General features: G+C 34.3%; 1 protein-coding gene across 2 annotated transcripts in view; it reads left to right on the forward strand.

Moving 5' to 3' along the window:
* LOC149801024 (ubiquitin-like modifier-activating enzyme 6) overlaps nucleotides 1-20687 on the forward strand; it is a 136262-nt gene that overhangs the window by 36419 nt on the left and 79156 nt on the right. For both annotated transcript variants that reach the window (XR_016420575.1, XM_089955051.1), the window contains exons 6-9: nucleotides 7387-7498; nucleotides 11224-11304; nucleotides 12577-12699; nucleotides 16147-16270. Coding sequence is in view for 1 of the 2 variants with exons in the window: in XM_089955051.1 (XP_089811177.1) it covers nucleotides 7387-7498; nucleotides 11224-11304; nucleotides 12577-12699; nucleotides 16147-16270 (440 nt within the window). In the remaining variant the exon portion in view is untranslated. The remainder of the gene's footprint in view (nucleotides 1-7386; nucleotides 7499-11223; nucleotides 11305-12576; nucleotides 12700-16146; nucleotides 16271-20687) is intronic.

Here is a 20687-nt window from a genome sequence, read left to right on the forward strand (position 1 = left end):
TCATTTACAACCATCATATTTTATTTCTTCTCAGTAATTTTAACGTCATTTGAGAATAAGGGATAAAACTTGGTATACTCATACATATCATCATTGAAAGGAGTGTCATTTCCTCAAGGTCAAGGTCACAGCTCAATATTTGAAGCTTCGCTTGCACTTTCCACTTTGTAACTTTCATTTGAAATAAAAGATGATACACATATATGTATACATTATCATTTCATGGTGTGTTGCAAACCACATTGTTGGGTCACTGACTTGAAGTTCAAGGTAACTATTTCCTCTCAAATTCCTTTTCACTCTATAACTTTGGAGCCCACTCCGCTTTTGGCATGAAGATTCTGCAGATAGAAAAAGTCTCATTTACTACATTGGGGTGGGTGGTTTATCTTGTGGCCATATTGGGCAGTATTTTAATGTTTGCATTGCAAATTCTATTTCCCTCTCTAATTTAAGAACCATTTGAGATTAGGAAACTTGATGTGTATATTTATGCACTGTTGTGACTAGATCTGAAATTTTGGGCACAAACGAGTTGTTTAGAGGACATATAAAATTTTTAAGGAAGTTAAATTCATTTGCTGTAAAAAAAACATCAGCTTTTATTATATATTTAACAATGTCTCTGTTTTCCATGAAAAAACTGAAATTTTAAGGTCCATTCTTTCAAAAATGTTTAGAGATCACTTTCTTTCATTTCCTATCAGAAGAATCTGTTCAATTACCAGTGCAAACTTGGTCACATGAGCTCGTTGGCTTCACTATAACTGAAGCACTTTCACGGTCAGTGACTGATTTACTGAAATACGTGTCTAAATGCATTTGTTTCTTCAAGCTGATTCCTGTATTATACTACTAATAATAATAATAACAAGAACAACAACTTTATTTAGAGAAGATAACTCAGTAACAGGAACTAATCTGCCCTTAGGCCCTCTGTTTTATAAAATACAGTGTGTCCACAGAACCTGACCGTGTTATGTACTGAACCGTGTTTTAACCAGCCAGCTGAAGAAAATGATGTATGTGCCAATAAAATGGTTGGAGGGGATGGGTAATAAAGATTGGTGCAAAAATACATGCATTTGTTTCACTGTAGACAAAACTAGTCTGAAATACACTTGTATATTGACATTTTACATTTCTGTAGTACAGTCCATTATGTGATAAGTACTGTACATGTATATGAAAAATCCATGAATTCAACTATAGATCACATGCTATAAAATTCATGTGTCAGTCACATCCTGTTTGAAAACACAACACATTTAAAAAATGGTAGTCCACGTTTCATGGTAGTCCCATTGTCAACCGACACATGTCACTAAACAGTATTGCAGTATTCATTGTTGTCAGTAGCCTGTGGCTATAGTTGTTTGCATGCTACAAGTAAATGTACTTAAACTGGCATATATCTTGGTCAGCAGGAGACAGCTATCATCTTGCTGAGGCTATCCAGGGGATGAGGCTATTCATAGGGAAATGAAAAAGTGAACAAATTAAGAGATTTAACAAACATCTTTGTGAGATGCTCCACCTTCAGTTAACTTCACAGCCACATATCTATAGTTTCAGTAGATTGGAATTTTAATTAGTGAAAACGCCAATGGTAGCAACCCAAGTCATAAACTTTTTTCCTGCAAAAAGGAAACTTTCATGGCACAATAAAAGCGTTCCAGTCACTTTAGAAAATGCACCAATTGATCAGATTCCGTTGCTTTTTTTTAAAGTTTGGTGCTGACTTCTTTTGATGAAAGGTGCTTTGTTTTTATCAAAAACTGTTCTCAGCTTGTTATAATGAAGGATGCATGTGTTATTGAAGTCACCTCTAAAGGTCAGCTTTGGAGGACCAAACAAATGCCTGTTTGTTATTGTGGTGGCATCATCAAATAATTGTAGAACATTGATTGAGACTGAACTTTTCATTTGATGATTATTTATACAGAACAATCGATGCTTCTGAGATAATCAGTTTTCTTTGAGGTTTCAGCAAAACTATTTTTCTGGGTACATATAAAAAGAAAGAATTAGCTGTCATTTCATTTGGGCAATTGTGGCCATTCCTGTTCCTGCTTTCTGAGGTTGGTTGTTGGTAGACATTCTGGTAGCATGACTGTTTGAGCGTATCACAGCATACAGTACTCACGCCAGATATCAGCTTAAGCAGATTATGATATAACAGTGCATGGTTAAGATGGTTTGTCAGTATGAACAAAGGATTTGTTTATGTAACAAAGAATTTGTGTAACGATAGATAGTTTCCAGTGCATTTTATATCCAAGTTTGTGGCTTCCTTTCTTGGCACGTTTGAACTCCTCCACTCAAAACCCAAAATTGTATATACTGTACAAGTTTAAACAGCCCACAATGTTGTCGCCAAAACAATTGCCAGATGGTAGCTTTTGTCGTTAGTAAGGAAAGAAAATCACAATTGTGACATTGGTGAAGCCAAGCATGATTCCTGAATAAACTTTTTACATATTTTTTGTACTTTTAAGAAGAAACAAATATTTGTCATGTACGATAAAAATACATGTATGTGAAATTTTGAGAACCATGCCATGAACATGTTATATCTGAATTCATGTTATAATGGGGTGTGCTATAGCGGGGTCACTCCATATATTCCAGTGCTTTCTGTGACAACAATTAGGTTTAGGTTTGGTGCATTATGTCACACCAACACAAGTAGGTCATTTTGTGCCAAGGCAATTCATTGGCATAAAGTGCCTTGCCCAAGGACATGCCACAGTAGCTGGCACAGGCTGGTCTGATGGTAGGATTCGATCCCACACCCTTTCAGTCACGAGTCCAGGACACTAACCACTGAGCTACTGTGACTCCCAACAATTGGGCTTAACACTGAAGATCAATGAATATTTCAAGTTTGTAAGACAGGCAAAAGTATCAGTAAACATATATAAATAAATAAAATATCATATTTTATATATATCTTATGAAAAATTCATCTGTTAAAAAGATAAGATATTGATTATGAAAGAAGAAATGCTAGAATTTTGCCTTATTTCACTGGGTATTTAGCAGTGTACATTGAAAGCTCTTTTAAAACAAAGTAATTTTTACTTCTAACAGACCTTACATACTTCAGATTCTCATCAGTTTAAGATATTGCTTCTCTTGATAGGTATGGCTTTTCTGGACACTTTATACATAAATTTGGCTTTATGAAGAAAAGTAAATAATAATATTAAACTTGTCTATACATTGATCTAGAATTAAATGACATTTCCTGTTTTGGAGTCTTAAAAGTTTTGTTATGTTTGAATTAGAGGCATTATCCCAAATTACATTACAATAGTCCAGATAATGGTTATTTATAACTTTTATAAAAGATGACCTATACAGAAAAGGAATGAATGTTCCCATTTTCGTAAGTAGCCAGCAATCCTTTTTTTGAAACATGTTAAATTTGAATAGACCAGGTTAGATTGTTATCTTCTGTTTTGTATGTTTAATTTGTGTTGTGTGTTGACTTTTATCTATGATTATTTGTTACATATATTTGTTTTTTATTGTGTAATGGCCCTTTATACCTAATTAAGGGTAGGAGATGGGTTTATTTGTCTAATGTCATGTAGAGTAAATATGTTTACTAAGTTTGACTCTTGTTACATCCTTGATTCTGACCATAGAATTTTCTGGAAACAAATTTTGTTTACAGTTTGATGGAATTTTCTATTAAGATAACCCTTATCATGGTCCTCAAATTGTGTCTTTGGCTTTTATATTAAGGTTGATTATATTAGAATTACTCATTCAATATCTTAACATCAGTCTTAGCGAAATCAATTTAGTTACATTCAGATGATGAGATTTTATTTATTTATTTAAATCATTCATTGAAATTACAAAGTGCTCATTGATTTAGGACTAAACCACTATTTTGGAATTAATGTGAATTCATGAAAGAAAATTTGGATTGTATCATTGTGATACATCAAGACTGTTGGCACATTATAGCACATTTTAGACTTCTGGCACATCAGCACATTCAGTATTAGAATTAATTTGGAACACTACTGGTATTCTCTATATTTTTGAAGTTGTATTTGAACTTTTAAGACTGTTTGGGATTTAATTCAAAATACTGTTAATTTTTGTTAAAATTTTCACTTTGTATTCTTTGGAAACAAATTATTATTAGCTTAAGACCATAGAGTCAAAAAACTCCAAATACATGAAGAATATTATCATAAGAGGTCATATTAAAGGTAACATTGTCCAGTACAACTTGGAGTTTGTCACTAAGTAGCCTTGCTTATTTTTTATTGTTGTAACTAGTAGGGTTTTTTCTGTACTTGTAATGTTTTCCTTGTACAATAATTCAAGTCTGGAAAGTCTGTAAGTTCATCTTGTAAGTTATTTTCAAGTTCCATTTTGGTTTTACAAGATGCAGATAGTGTGATGTCATCTCCACAGGGGTCAGTGGAAGATATTGAATTTCCCTGCTTAAGGAGTAGGGCATTAGTAAATAGAATAACAGCAGTCTAGGGATAGAGCCCTGTGGTACTCCATAGTTAATATTTTTACTTTCTAACAGGTGACCATTTAGATACTTTTTACTCTTATCAGTTAAGTAAGAACTAAACCAGTTTAGAGAATTTTCATTGATAGATATTCAGTGTTTCAAAAAAAATTTCATTATCTACAACAGTGGTTGCCAAACCCAGGTCACAAGCCAAATCAGGGTAGCAAGGGCATTCTGGAGGGTCACAGAGGGTCACCAGGATTTTTCTCGAGGGTGGAAAAACTTATCAAACTATGAAAACATGGTCATGAGACTCAGAAAAACTATTTTTTAGGGTCACAGTCAATTAAAGGTTGGGAACCACTGGTCTAAGATGAAAATCCTAATGAAAATCAACCAGCCATCATATTTGTGTTAATGAAATGTCTGGAATTGTACTAGCTAAATGAGTCATTACTTGACTATATCAGTGTACAGATTCCCCATGCAATTATGGGGTCTTGTGACTGTGTCACATGTTATTTATATTTGATTTAATTATATGATTTAATATATATTTATTTCAATTTAATTGTTTGTCAGTTTTCTTTTAAAAATTATTTTTTCATTACATGATATTGTAATGTAAATTTATTCACTAGAGATGATACTTTTTGTCAGAAAATAGTTTGACCTTGACTGTTAGTTTATAAACACCAGGTATTGATCTAAATCCTGACCTTGTTTCAAAATTTGTAGCAACCATCATAAACAAGTTCTATTTTATTTTACAATGATTGATTGTTTTCAAGGTCATGATGAAACTTTGTCTTTAAGATGTAAACATTTTTATTTTATTTTTGTTTCTTAGGGTAAAATGATTGGTTTTCGTCAGGGTCACACTGAGTGTACGTGACCCCTTGTTTACATTTAGAATACGATTTAACCCATGTTTTGGAGAATTAATCTCAGTAGAAGCTGGGCTGTTGAACTGTTAGTTGTATGTTGTGCTGTTTGGAGTTATTTCAAATTACTTGGATTCAAAAGGATTAATTCTGTTATTTTTCTGGAAAATACATGTGCTCATGTAATATTGCGGAACAAGAAAAATTTTTATAAAAATTTATTCAGATATCAGAAACAGGAGTGATAATTCTTGTTTCTACAAGTAACTGTAGACTTTAACACTACAGATTGCAGCATATGTCGTCTTCCATCTTGGATTCTTTGTCGGGATTCGAACGTGAAATCAGTAGGACATTTTGTTATTAGGACTACTAAAATTTTATTCTTGGATTATTTTTGGATTTGATTCAGTAAAATAATAAGTATATATTTTTTCATTTTTACAGAATTTTTCCAGGGAAATGTTTTATTGTATTTTTTCAAAGCTTGTTGTTTTCAGTCTTTCTTGTGTTACTGTGTATTTGAGCCTAAACAAGTGACACACAACCTACCATATTGGAACTAGTTATATGACCATATCACCTGGATGCTTACCATTTGTAGTCAGCTGAATGCTTATGACCATATGAGCACAATAATATGAGACAATCTAACAAATGTCAATCTCGTTAGCGCGACTAATCCTGCAGTTTTTTTTATGATAATCATGAAATGTGGTAAATATTATTTTCATCCCCTAAAAATGTGCTTATGAAAAATTCACTTTGCTTCCACAAGTTTTAACTCTATTGGTCATAGACCAGATGACCTTATGGGATGGTCTTTATCCGATGTCTGACATACATCTGTCCAACCATTAGTACAAGTTTATTATCACCACTCCTCTGAAACTATCTGGATGATTCCCATGAAAATGTACATGCACATTCATCCCATGGTCCAGTTGGTCCTAAATGAAATTATTGCTGCTCAGATGTACAATATGGTCAGTACAGTGGTCATCTTTAAAATTTTGTTATCACTCCTTCTGAATGGATGGTTATATCAACATGGGATAACCAATAGATTTTTGATGACAAGTTGGTCATTAATGAAAATTTTCCCAATCTGACATCCAATATGGTCACCATAGAAGACATGTTTTCCTGCATTAGACCTCAGGAATAAGTGTTAATTATTATAATAATTGGTACTACAGTGAAGTTCACTGTAAATCCAGCAACCACAAGGAATATTTTAAAGACAGATAAAGAAAATCACATTTTATTTACAAGGGTATCATAGGTTTACACAATGTTTATAAAATACAATTACATCTGTGTCATAACAAGTGATACAAACTCATGTTGGTACAGGTAAAACCCGTTATAACATGATTCATTATAACATGATTCATTATAATGTGATTCCACTTATTATACAATGGCAGCATGGCTCCCATTTTTTAATTTAAGGTGATCTCTCTTTTTAACATCCTAAATACAAGCTCTCAGAAAAGCCTATTACATGTATTTTGTATCCCTAGCAGATTTTTAATCCCAGCACTGTGTTTAATGTTGCCTTAACTTCACTGTGCACCATTTCAGCCATATTGCATCTATACAATTTAAAACTGAAGTATATTTGGTATCTGATGAAACACAGTGAACAAAATCGATATACTGCATGATCAAGACATTAATTAAAACTGATGACATTGAAATTTCAATGCACATTTTCAATGGGGAAGTTTTTAGAAAAATTCTTAAACGCGTTCTGCATTTATCTTTTTTGTTATTCTTTGGATCCTGAGCATCAAATTATAATGGGTTTTACATGTATAAATCTGCATCATTAGTTTTATCTGATGCACATAATAACAATTCCAGCTAATTACAGAAATGTACTGAAAAATTTCAACTCCCAAAAAGCTGCAAATATGCAGTGTATATTTTGGTAAGTGGTTGTACAAAAATTGCTCTCTAAAATACAAAGTTTGTATTGAAAAAAACCCTCATAATTTGTCTGTACAGAGCAGAGGCCACTGTTGGGAGGCTGGCAGAGCTAAATCCCTATGTCGGCATTCACATGGTGACCTCAGGCATTGACCTTTCATCTGACCTCAGCTACCTCAAGGATTTCCAGGTCAGTAATTAAAAAATTGTTGAATGGCATGTTAGTAATGAACAGATTGTATTGAAAGTCTGCAGGTGACTGAGGGAGTAAGTGGGTGATTGTGCCACCTGATTGTAACATGTTTGGGTGTGAGGAGGGCAGGGGACACTCTGGAACATGACTGTGATTGTAACATGTTTGGGTGTGAGGAGGGCAGGGGACACTCTGGAACATGACTGTGAATTTTAGTGAGTTAATGGGTGGATAGATGTTTGGATAACTGAATTTTGGAGTGACTTGGTGAGTGAGGGAGTGAGTCAATCAGTGAATGAGTTCACTGAGAGAATGGATTGGTGGTTAGATAAGCATATTATGTGAGAGAATGAGATTGAGTAGTCAGATTTGTTAATGAATCAGTGAAAGAGTTTGGTGGGAAAAAAATGGATTGGGGACCAATGAAAAACATGAGTATGCGAGAGATTTAGTGAGTGAGTGAAGGAGAGATTGCGTAGTCAGATTTGTTAGTGAACGAATGACTGAATGTTGGTCTGACCAGATGTGTTCTCATTGTCTGACTTGGTGTCTCAGATTGTCCACTCAGGGTCTCATATTGTCCATGTAACCCTGTGCATTCAGAGTGAGGGGAGGTCAGTGGTGTAATATTTAAAATATTAAGTCATTTTGGCAGACTACTGTGTATATCTAAATATACACATACTAAAGTTCTGTCCACCTCTCACATGGTTTTCTGATAAATTTTCTGGTCTAATAATAATATCTTTCTCTCCGTTATTTGCATCTATAACTGTTATGTCTATAAATTATCACTGTCTCTGTCATATTCTAATAAGACCCATGAAGTTTCTCGATTAAGATCCCTATTAAGTTCCCATTCCTATCTCTTTAGACTCTCTCTCATGCATTCATATATATTTTATATATGACATATCCACATTGACTTCCCTTACATACAGAATATGATTGGCTTACCCTTACTAATAAAGGACAGCCCCCTTCCCCCCATAGACCATATCATAAATAAATGGTGCTGAAACAGCATTAAAAAGAATGCGACCCATTTCCCCAGATATTGTCATGCTGCTGTCCCATTTACTCAGATTTTGTCATGCTGCTTTCTCATTTACTCAGATTTTGTCATGCTGTTGTCCCATTTACCCAGATTTTGTCATGCTACTTTCCCATTTACCCAGATTTTGTCATGCTGCTGTCCCATTTACTCAGAATTTGTCATGCTGCTGTCCCATTTACTCAGATTTTGTAATGCTACTGTCTCATTTACCCAGATTTTGTCATGCTGCTGTCCCATTTACCCAGATTTTGTCATGCTGCTGTCCCATTTACCCAGATTTTGTCATGCTGCTGTCCCATTTGCTCAGATTTTGTCATGCTGCTGACCCATTTACTCAGATTTTGTCATTCTGCTATCCCATTTACCCAGATTTTGACATGCTGCTATCCCATTTACTCAGATTTAGCATTCCCCTCCTAAATCCCACAACCAGATTCTGATATTGATATGTTTTCCAGATCCTCACCCCCAACTTCTTGTTAAATAGAAACCTGATACTGGTAAAGCTGATGGTGTTACTTCCTGTCCATTCAGCCTTATACATTTTTAACTTTTTCCCCTCAACACAATTCCTTTGGACATAGTGGAGTGAATAAATATTTTATGGTTTCCATGTGTGTTAGTAAGTTGTAGTTGAGGAATTGATTGATTCAGTTTGGTCATTGAATCCATCATTCATTCAGCTCATTTTCTTTCAGACTAAATCGCATGTAAGGTCACATGACATCATTGACATGACATTTGACTGACCTTGTAATATCATCATGTAGTCGCCAAAAGTATGCAGTATGTCATGATGTCTTGTCAAACTAAATAACATGATATCACATGACATCTGACAGACCCATACAGAGTCACAAAGCATGTCAATATGTTATGACATCATATCGGGAAAATGCATACTGTTTCATAACATACTTGACAGTTATTTCATTTCTCAAGCTTGCTTCTGTTTTATTGAATAAAATCCGTGTTCATTTGAGAAGAAATTATTTAAACTCCTTTAGTAATTTTAATCTGTTGCTCAAAAACCCTTATAAAAGAAATTGTACAACTCATTTTGTAAAGTTCATTTTAAATTGACTATAAATATTTTCAGTGTATATCGAGAAACATCAGTAAGTCAGCTGTTGATAATATCATGTTAGATGTAAAAGAAATTTAAATACACAAGAGATACTTCTTAATCGGTTGGATAATGTGTAAAAAGTTTTAGACAGGGATAAATTGGAAAAACTAAGAAGTGTTTTCTTGTTTTACTTAATAAACCTAAATTGACTAAGAAAATTTATTCTATATATACTGATTATAAGTTGAGTCCATATGCAAACAAAATAAACCCTGATCTGCCCTTACATTATGTGCCAGCAGATCAGGGTCTATGTTGTTTGTTCTACAGACTATTGCTAACAAAACTGCCTAAACTCCAATCTGCTAGTGCATTACTTGATGCCAAAATCTTTGCAGCTGATCCTAACTTACATGTTATGTCAGTAACCTCATTCCCCACTTTTAGAATACCCCAGGCTTACCATAGAAGAAATATGGTGTGTGTGTGTGTGTGTGTGTGTGTGTGTGTGTGTGTGTGTGTACACACATACACAGACACACACATACTCATGTCTGTTCCAACTGTAAACAACATATACTCTGATCAGCCATCGCATAATTCACCATCTGATCAGGGTCTTAATCTTTTATTCTGTTGATTACTCCTAACAAACTGCATAGACTTCAATCTGTTGGCACATTACGTTACAGAAAATCCAAGTGTGTGAACTTTGCAGTCAGAGGTGACACATGTGAGTGTACACGGTATATTTTCAGGTAGTTTCTAGTAGTATCTCCTGTACAGCATACATTTCATGTTGGGGTTAGGCTTATGTGTCAGAAATATTGTATTTTTTGCAAGCTTTTGTACATCTAACATTAACTTCACAGCAGTGTCTTATTTCTCTGAACATTAATACAAGTGTTTGACAGTGTACTGGGCTTGTATAACAGCCATTACATGTTATAAGGCAGAAATCTAAAATCAATATGGCTTAGGTGCCATGTTGCATTGTTTAATACCTTTTTGAAAGGTTTCTGTTTTGCTTGTATTCCATGCAAATTATTGCATCAGAAACTGAAGACAGCCTAGTATTCTAACTGAGACCTAGTCATAAAACTATTGATTTTCTCTTTCATTCATGCTTCTCTTCTTTTTCTTGTCTTTTTTTCTGCATTGTTATTTGAGTTTAATTTTTCCTAGTACACTGATCAAAAGTATATATGATGGAGATGAAGATGATGATGATGATGATGTGACAATGACAACAATAATGAAGATAATGTGCACCACTCAACATAAGGCATATTTGTCTATAACAGTTAAGAAAAACAGTCTTTTTGAAACTGAGTTGTTCCTAGTGAAAATATTATTTTGAAAATATATATTTTTATTTATACATGTGACTCATCTCATTCATCTGAAATCATTTGCTTTTTGTCTGTCTCTGGGCAGTGGTCTGAAATAAAGTTATTATTATGATTGATTGATTGGGTGATTGACTGGTCAGTCAATTGACTGATTGACCAGAACTGGTTTTTCACATTAATTAAAGTTAGTATACAATGTGTTTGTTTTTTTAATGTTTCAAGATTTTGTAATGTTGTTTTTCAGTGTGTAATTTTAACTGATTTGCCACTCCAAGTACGTGTAAGAATCAACCAGTTCTGCAGAAGTCAGTCCCCACAGATAAAGGTATTTTCATATATTTGTGTCTCTTCTGTGCATCTTTCACCTGTTTATAAATCACACTCACATCCAGACAAAGTAAACTTTGATCTGCCATTACATAATTCACCAGTAGATCAATATTTATACTTTGGCTAGCCTCATTTCACCAGACCTTTCACATGACTCCATGAAGTCTTTGCCAAACAAAGGTTTGATAGTTTTCCTTGGAATGCCAAAATGAAGCTTTCACAAACTTTGGAGAGAGAAAAAGATTTGATTGTCTGATGAGATGAGGTGATATGCATTTATTTTCCTTGTTGAGGGGAAATATAAAGATTTGTTCACCCAAGTTTAGTCATGTTCCCTGGGGATATTGGTGTGGATATAGCATGTCATGCACCACATCTTGTGTGTTTATAATTAGGCTGTTTAAAACTACACATTTTGCTCATTGGTACTATGCAAACATTTTATATCACTAACATGCTGAAATTAAAGATTTGGTAAAATGTACAGTCTTGACTTGCTTATAAGTCAAGCCAAACATGCAAACAACAAAGATCCTGATCTGCTGTAGCATAATACACCTGCAGATCATGGTCTGTGTTGAATGTTCTAATTATTTCTAACAATCTGCACAGACCCAGATCTGCTGGCACATTATGCAATGGCAGGTCTGGGTCTGTGCAGTTTGCAGTTGGACTTCTCTTATAACCAAGTATATACAGTAGATAATATTGTGAATTAAAGTAATTGTTTCAGCATGTGTGTGTTTTGATATTTGCAGGGTTGGTGGAAGGATAAGAATCAAAACTAATTAGCTGTGAAATTACAAAATCGGAGTATTTATGTATATGGCTAATCATTACTGTCTGTAATATGTTTGATTAATAATAAAAATCATGAATGCAGTGTGCTTTGAAATCAAACATTAAACCAAGTTGATTGATTGGAGTTCAGTATGTCAGCATTTGAAAATTACAGTTTGCTTCTTTAGAAATTTTACATTATTAATAAGAAGTTAATGTTATTTTCCTAGTTCTCTTCAAAGACTTTTCTTTGACAAAATTGTCTCTCATATATGTGTGCCTATGTATGTATGTATGTGTGCCTGTGTATGTATTTATGTATGTATGTGTGTGTGTGTGTGTGTGTGTGTGTATGTATGTATCTATATATATATATATATATATATATATATATATATATATATATATATATATATATATATATATATATATATGTATGTATTTTTACAAATATTACCTATGTAGATTAATTTTTTCCCTATTAAAGTTTTTGTCTGCTGATGTGTATGGGCTGTTCAGTGGAGCATTCTGTGACTTTGGAGACAAGTTTGAGGTCATGGATCCTAATGGTGAAGAACCTAAAGAAACCTTCATTGCTAGCATAACTAAGGTTTGGCTTTGTACAGGTTAACACAGATCTGATGGCATGTACAGGTTAACACAGATCTAATGGCATGTACAGGTTCTGCAAACATGTAAATGTCTATTATGTAAACAAAACATGGACTGGCCCAGAAATAGGAAGGTCAGCTTAACATATATTCCAACCCTTCACTTTGCAGCAGTTACATGTTTCTTAAGTATGCAATGCACAGGTCAGTTAATTCATTATCCTTGTTGCCATGTCTACACATCATGTGTCACTGTCCTAGTTCCAAGTTCATTGACATCAAGATTCATTGTGATACACTTAAGCAGAAAACGAGAAAGTGGTACTTTACAATGATACCAAATAATTCAGTATTTCTACTTGTGTTAAAAAATACAGTGGGAAAAGCATAATTTTAAGACCAGATTTTTTTTAGGCCAAAAATTATTGGTTTTCAGAACAGGAGTGTGTGTCTAGATTTTAAACATTTTGCCATTAGATCTTAAGCAGACTGGTATGAAATACACACAGACAGATGAACCTTAGCAAAAGTAATCAGATTTGAGATTTGGAGTACAAAGGGATTTGGACATGAAAATGGTAAGTCCATTAAGCAAAAAAGTCAAATTTTCACTCTTCCACACAAGTGAACAAAATTGCCAGTCACAAGCAACATGTTTTACACACTTAAGCATAAGGCAAAACGAAAATCACTTGGAAAGACAGATGTGTTGAGATGCACTCAAAAGTTTTAAAAACCAAAAAAACTTCCCCCATTTCAGGTGAAAATGATAAGAATTGCCTGGTGAAGATGAGTTAGGCCTGTACAGTCTGTACAGTCAGCTCCTAAATATGATGTTTTGATTGGATGAGATTTTATGTTTACATCTTGTCTGCACTTAAATCTTGTGTTCTTGTATTCACCAGTACTATTAAATAGTCTGCCATCAGATCTATGTAGGACTGTCAACCTTGTTTATTCCTTTAATTAGATTTTTATACTGTGAACATAAAGTTTTTTACTAATTTCAGTATCATTATGATTTTCATAGTTGTCAGCATTAACATCATAGTTATAGTTGTCATTGACTGTCATCATCATCATCACTAATACCACTATGACCAATATCACCACTGCATCCACAACCAGCATTGTTTTAAGTTGTGACAATCGAGTTCCATGTCTGTCATGCAAGATCCATTAGTTATACCATATATACTTGCTTACAAGCTGGATTGAACAGCAAACTACACAGACCCAGATCTACTGTTGCATAATGCACTGGCAGATCTGGGTCTGTGCAGTTTGTTAGGATAAATCAATAGAACAAACAGTGTAAACCCTGTTCTGCAGACGCATTATGCTATGGTAGATTAGGATCTTTGTTGTTTGCAGTTTGACTTGACTTGTGAATGAGCATATATGGTATGTGTTGTGATACAATGCTCATTTGCTGTCTTAATTTTTTTAAACTGCCAATCTAAAATTTATCATGTAATAGAATATCTCAGCAAGCATAGATTACACTTTGATGCCAATATATTCTTTGTCTTTGGGTGTAAATTAATGCATATTGAGGCACAGGTGTTGCTTTTCTGGTGGTGATTGGGTCATTTTCAATGTTATTCATATTAAATAATGTCATAATATCCACACTAAGGCTGATATATTGCATCATGTCTGTCTGTGCTTCCATCTGTCCATCCAATCAGTTGTTGTTATTGTTGTAACTGGAACTCCATATGCATTAGTTGATGGAGACTGAGTATATTTGGTACGATGTTTCACTCTATGTGTCAGCTCCAACTGCAAACTGCATGGATCCAGGTCTGCCACTGCATAATACACCAGCATATCTTGGTTGATGCAGTTTGTTTGGAATAGTCAGAAAAACAAACAATATAGACCCTAATCTGATGCACATTATGTGGCAACTGATTAGGGTCTGTGCTGTCTGCGGTTGGACCTAGCTTATATATGAATATATATGGCAGTTAAGGAGGATGAGAAAATGACAACAAAGGTTTAAGATCCTAGATGCCTTTAGGGGAGGGGAGGGGTGGGTGGGCAAGGTAACAGTTTGATAGGTGATGTGGACTCCTCCATGTAACCTGAACTCCATCTACACTCATTGAAGGATGGTGATCATATTTGGTACATTGTTTTAGGAGGATGAGTAGATGACAGTGAAGCTTTTAAATTCTGGATGCACCTCCAGCTTTTGGGGAATTGGGTGGAAAGGGAATAAAAGGTCTCTGTTTTTTGTGTTAGAAGTTGTTGACATTGGGTTGGGCTAAGGAATTCTGTGTTGGGTTCCTAAGAAAATAAAGAAATACCCTTGAAATGGTAACATTATTTGTCCTTGGCAATTCTTTTTAGGGGGCACAAAACAAAAAATAGAAATTGAAAGTGGGATATCTTTGTCTTAGCAGCAGCCCCTATATAATTTATTTTTGGCAGACAATTATTCTTCAAAGGTGAAGGAATAATTTTTTATCTCTGTTGGCAAGATTGGCTTGCATTGTTGGCAAGCATGAAAGTTTTATATGCAGGGAGTGAGACAAGTCACCTGAAATAACATGACTGAAGCAAGAAAAGTAAGAATCACATATTGACAAGTGTTCTCTAATCCCACCCAATGTTCAGAATTTGTTTGTAGGAATGTCTTTGCCAAATTCATGACTACAGATTCAGATTTTGATGGTGAGATGTCCCTATCCACCATTTTCTTACAATGAAATGTGTGCTATTTTCTTTAAGTTTTACATAATTAGAAACTGCGGTAAAAGTTAAGTGAATAGCATAATTTTATCATCTACTGTGCACTCCTTTGGGATAGGTGTGTCCAACATACCTGTGGGATAGATGTATCTCTCATGCCTTTCTCATTTGGGCAGAGTACATATACATATACAAGAAAGAGAGAAAACACTTTTTAAATGCTGAAGACCTCCTTTTATTATTTTATACCATATTCACTCCTTTGTAAGACAAGCCCAATTTTGAACTGTGCAGACCTAGACTTGCCATCAATAATGTGCTAGCATATCTTTTATTTTGTAATTGAACATAGGTTGTCAGAATTTTACATTTCCCTACATCACCAGCTGATGTGGTGTATTGGGCAATACCTTAACATTATCTTGCATTCTGATCTTTACTTATGTTCCTATACTTAAACACAACACACAAAATAAACACACAGACATGTACACTCACAATTATTGTACAGCAAGATCCACTCACATACAAACCCCAAGATGTTTTAAATTGCCTGTTTGTCTATTGATCTATAATTAAAGAAAATATAAGAAATCATGTCCAAAGTTTGACATTAGGGTCCACTTTTTTATAAACTCATCACTTCTGTTATTCACTTTGTATTATATCTGGGTCTACATTGTTTTAGTGTGGGTTGAAAACTAGTTTGTTTTTTTTACTTTAAAATTGGTCTATTTTTTCATTAGGATAACCCTGGAGTTGTGACCAGTCTGGACAACAAGATGCATGGGTTCGAGTCTCAAGACACAATCACATTTAAAGAAGTAAATGGGATGACAATTCTAAATGGGAAACAAGTCAGAATTGAAGGTAGGTGTAGATAGCTATTGATGAACTTTAAATATTTGCCCAAAATAACAGCTATTTTATGTTTAATTAGGTAAGGAAGTGATAGGTGATCAGTTTTTTTTCAGTTCATTAACCTTTGTAGGAAGTCACAGATTCACACCAAATTTAATACAAGGTAGAATATTATTTTAAAAGTTAAGTTTAATTTTTGTCCTTTGGTAAAAATTTGAGTTATGGCTTCATACACATAATGCCCTGAATTATTACAAGGAAAAGAGGGTTTCATTATAGGGACTCTGTTTTTAAGACCGGGACTGTAACTTTTGTCAGTGAAGGAGTTCTAGACTCCAAACTGAAAAATCCCATGAATAACCCTAGACTTATTGAGCTGATTAAAACTTTAGAGACCGTGTTTCAGACCCGATTTTGACCGTACTTGGTAGATAGACTTCAGTCATTATGATCATGTAGGAGCAGGTTCCATGTATATTGTTGAGGTGACTTTGCACTGAATCGGTTGAATTTGTCAATACTTTAGTGACTCTATATCTGATTGTATTTTTATCAAACTTGGTAAATAGGCTTGTATTGTCAACATGTATAATGTATTTTATTATCAGCAGGATTTACTCATATTAATGACCACTCCGGTGGCCTAGTGGTTAGAGCGTCCACCTCGGATGCAGGAGGTTGTGGGTTCAGTCCCCACCGAGTCATACCAGAGACTTACAAAAATGGTACTAACAGCAGTCTCACTTGGCATTCAGCATTAAGAGGTTAGTGTTAGGAGTGGTTGGTCTGGTGTCAGGATAATGTGACTGTGTGGGACATCATGCTACATGTCTGCAGCATGATGCCCCAGTGCTAGACATCATTATAAACTGTCACACTGCAGACATCATAGCGATATGACTGAAAAATTGTTAAAGCTATGTTAAAAATCCAAAACACACACACACACACACATACTCATATTAATGAGGTGATCTTGAACATGATGGGCCATGCTTATTACTATTTGAGAGGTTCATTTTTTACCAAATTTTAATAATCTTGGTAAATAGGCTAATACTGTCAAGACATTGGATTTTTTTAATTATAAGCAAGACCTGTATATATCTGATTGACTGATAGTTTTTCCACTCTAGAGGCTGTATTTTGTTGTAATTAGATTTCGGTCAGTCTTGATAAATAAAGCCATCAAGATCTTGGTTGAATATGATTATGAGTGAAATGTATTAGATTGGCTTAGCTTATCAACAATCAAGCACAGTAATTTTGATCACACTTGTTAATTAGTTTTATATTATTAAGATGTTGGATGAGTTTGATCATGATCAAGATCTGTGCATATTAATGGGGTCATCGTGCAACTGATTTGATAAACTTGTTACTACTCCAGAGACTGAATTCCTATTTGATTTTGCTCCATGTTAAACTCATCATTGTCTATAAGTGAGATCTATGAGATCTTTGCCTATGAATGAAATGCCTTACATCTGATTTGTAACATCATTGTTGACAAGAGATTTACTGGACAGGCATTTCATAAAAAGTACTGTACAAATTATTTAGCAAAAATAAGTAATTACAGTTAGGTCTTTAAATATCTTCAAGTTCTAACTAGCTGAATATTGTTTGGTGATTAAGACTCCTTTTAGGTTTTATTACTAGGTTTTAGAAAATTAGATTTAATTTTGGTAAACTTTTTTCAGTGATTTATAACTCTGTTTCACTGATTCAGACTCCAATTTGCAGTTCCATGATAAAGAGATTCCTTTCAGTCAATTTCAGTGTTAAGAGACAGCATGTGACACATGGTTCTTCATAGCTTCTAAAATGGTCCAAGGAAATAGATATGGCTAAGCTTTTGCCTTAGGGTTCCTTCTAGAAAGTTTCACAGCATATGTCACCAAATAAGTTGTTTTCTAATTATCAGAGTCATTGCATATTATTTATAGATTATCAGTATATTTCTACAATATTATTCTTTGTATTTACTGGTCAAATAACCACTTCATTGGCCTAAGTGGCTACATCATTTGCATCGGATGGGGGGAAGCTACAGATTTGAACCCCGACCTAGTCATACCAAAGACATATAAGAATGGCACTAGAAGCTGCCTCACTTGGCACTCTGCACTAAATGGTTAGTTTTAGGACTGGTTGGCCTGGTGTCAGGATAATGTGACTGGGTGGTACATGTGGTACATGATGCTGCATATCTTTGTCATAATGTCACAGTGCTAGGCATAGCTATAAATTGCCACACGGTAGACACGGTATCTATATGACTCAGATTGTTAAAGCTAAGTTAAAAGTACAAAAGCACATGATTTCTTGATTGAACATCTTTTCAATTTCAGTGGCAATGTTTTCTACCCAAACAGATTAGTTATAGTATAATTTACTCAATTAACATGAAGTCATGTATCCCCAAAAAATAAGTTTCAATTAGCATAATGTCATTTTCATTACACTTTTTTCAGTTAAAGAAACTAAAAAAAACAGGAACACCTATGGCCACTTGGAATTTTCAGTTGCTTAACAACTGTGCTTAACTAAATTTATTTGATAAATAAACTAAAACTTGTTGCTAGAATTTATTTTAGTTTTACTAATACTTTGAGAATTATGCATACTGTCTTTGTCTTAAGTCTGGATCATTGATATGGCATGTCTACCAGTAAAATATAAATGCAACTTATGTCAGTTGGGTCAATATTATACCAGATATATAAGCTGAGGAAATAAAGTATTGCCACCACATGTGAATCTGAGGAAATTAGGCAGTGATACAAACCCTTACTCTGGAAATTAGGCACTGATACAAGATTTTAATCTGAGGAAAGTTGGCAGTGATATGAGGTGTGAATATGACAAAGTTAAGCATTGATAGCAGATGTAAATCTGAGGAAATCAGACAATGATAACATGTGAATTTGAGGAAATCAGACAATGATAACATGTGAATCTGAGGAAATTAGACATTGATAACATGTGAATCTGAGGAAATCAGACAGTGATAACATTGATTCTGAGGAAATTAGACAGTGATAACGTGAATCTGAGGAAATCAGATGGTGATAACATGTGAATCTGAGGAAATGAGACAGTGATAACATGTGAATCTGAGGGAATCAGACAATGATAACATGTGAATCTGAGGAAATCAGATGGTGATAACATGTGAATCTGAGGAAATGAGACAGTGATAACATGTGAATCTGAGGGAATCAGACAATGATAACATGTGAATCTGAGGAAATCAGACAATGATAACATGTGAATCTGAGGAAATCAGATGGTGATAACATGTGAATCTGAGGAAATCAGACAGTGATAACATTGATTCTGAGGAAATCAGACAGTGATACTTGGCCAACTAGTCCTGAAACTGTCTTATTACAAAAAATTTAACTCCGACTCAAAATTCTAAAAGTAAAAATCATACCTAGATGGGGTCGATCTCACTGACACTTGGCTTGTATGTGTAGAAATTAGAGAATCCTGAATATTTCTTGATTCTAACCTTTCTTGCAGCTAATTTATCAGAGATATAAAAAAATTAAAATTTGTGCAAGAGTTTAAATTTTGTGCTTAGTACTTTTATTATGATGCCAGATGAGGTTAAAAATGAGTAAGCTTTTTTGTGTGTTTTAAATAAGGTACTCAGAACTAGATGATCATTGTTGTTGTTTTAAATAAGGTACTCAGAACTAGAAGATCATTGTTGTTACCCTATTCAATACTTGCATACTCTGCATTTTAAACTGTTCCATGATTTGGATTGTTGGAAAATCAAGGACATAAATTGGCAGACTTTGCTGTCTTTGTGTCCCTTGACTGAACCTATTTAAAATAATGGTGAACTTTATTTCTAGCTTTATTTTGACTTTCAAATGGAGGTACCAGTAGAAAGTATGACAACTTCATTACAATACATTTTTAAAAAAATCTTTTTTACTGAAATGGTGATGATGAGCACATCGTCAGTAATCAATTTTCTTTTATTTACCCCCCCCCCATATAGCTATCACTTTTTCAGTTTGCCTTTCCGTTCATAATGTGACTGTTTGTCAGTAAACATTTTCATTTTGTTAAAGATATTTCACCCAAACTTTGTACACTTGTCAAACAAGTTGCATAGAGGCACCTTTTGATACTTATATTTTCTGTATTCAATATTGTTTTTGTTACCATGGAAACAAAGTGCAGCATAATTATGGGTGCTTGTACATGGGGTGCTAGTGGAGTCATGGTAGCTCAATTGGTAGAGCTACTGACTTTTAACCTAATGGTTGTAGGTTCAAAACCTGCCCAGGTCAGCCCTGGCCATTTGCCTTGGCAAAGGCACTTAGCTTTGATAATATAACTAAAAATGTGTTAAAAGTACCATGGTAACCGACCCATGCTGATATGATGGTAGGAATTGAAC

Source organism: Sinohyriopsis cumingii, chromosome 4 (genome assembly GCF_028554795.1).
Source record: "Sinohyriopsis cumingii isolate HCF-2022 chromosome 4, ASM2855479v2, whole genome shotgun sequence".
Taxonomy (NCBI): domain Eukaryota; kingdom Metazoa; phylum Mollusca; class Bivalvia; order Unionida; family Unionidae; genus Sinohyriopsis; species Sinohyriopsis cumingii.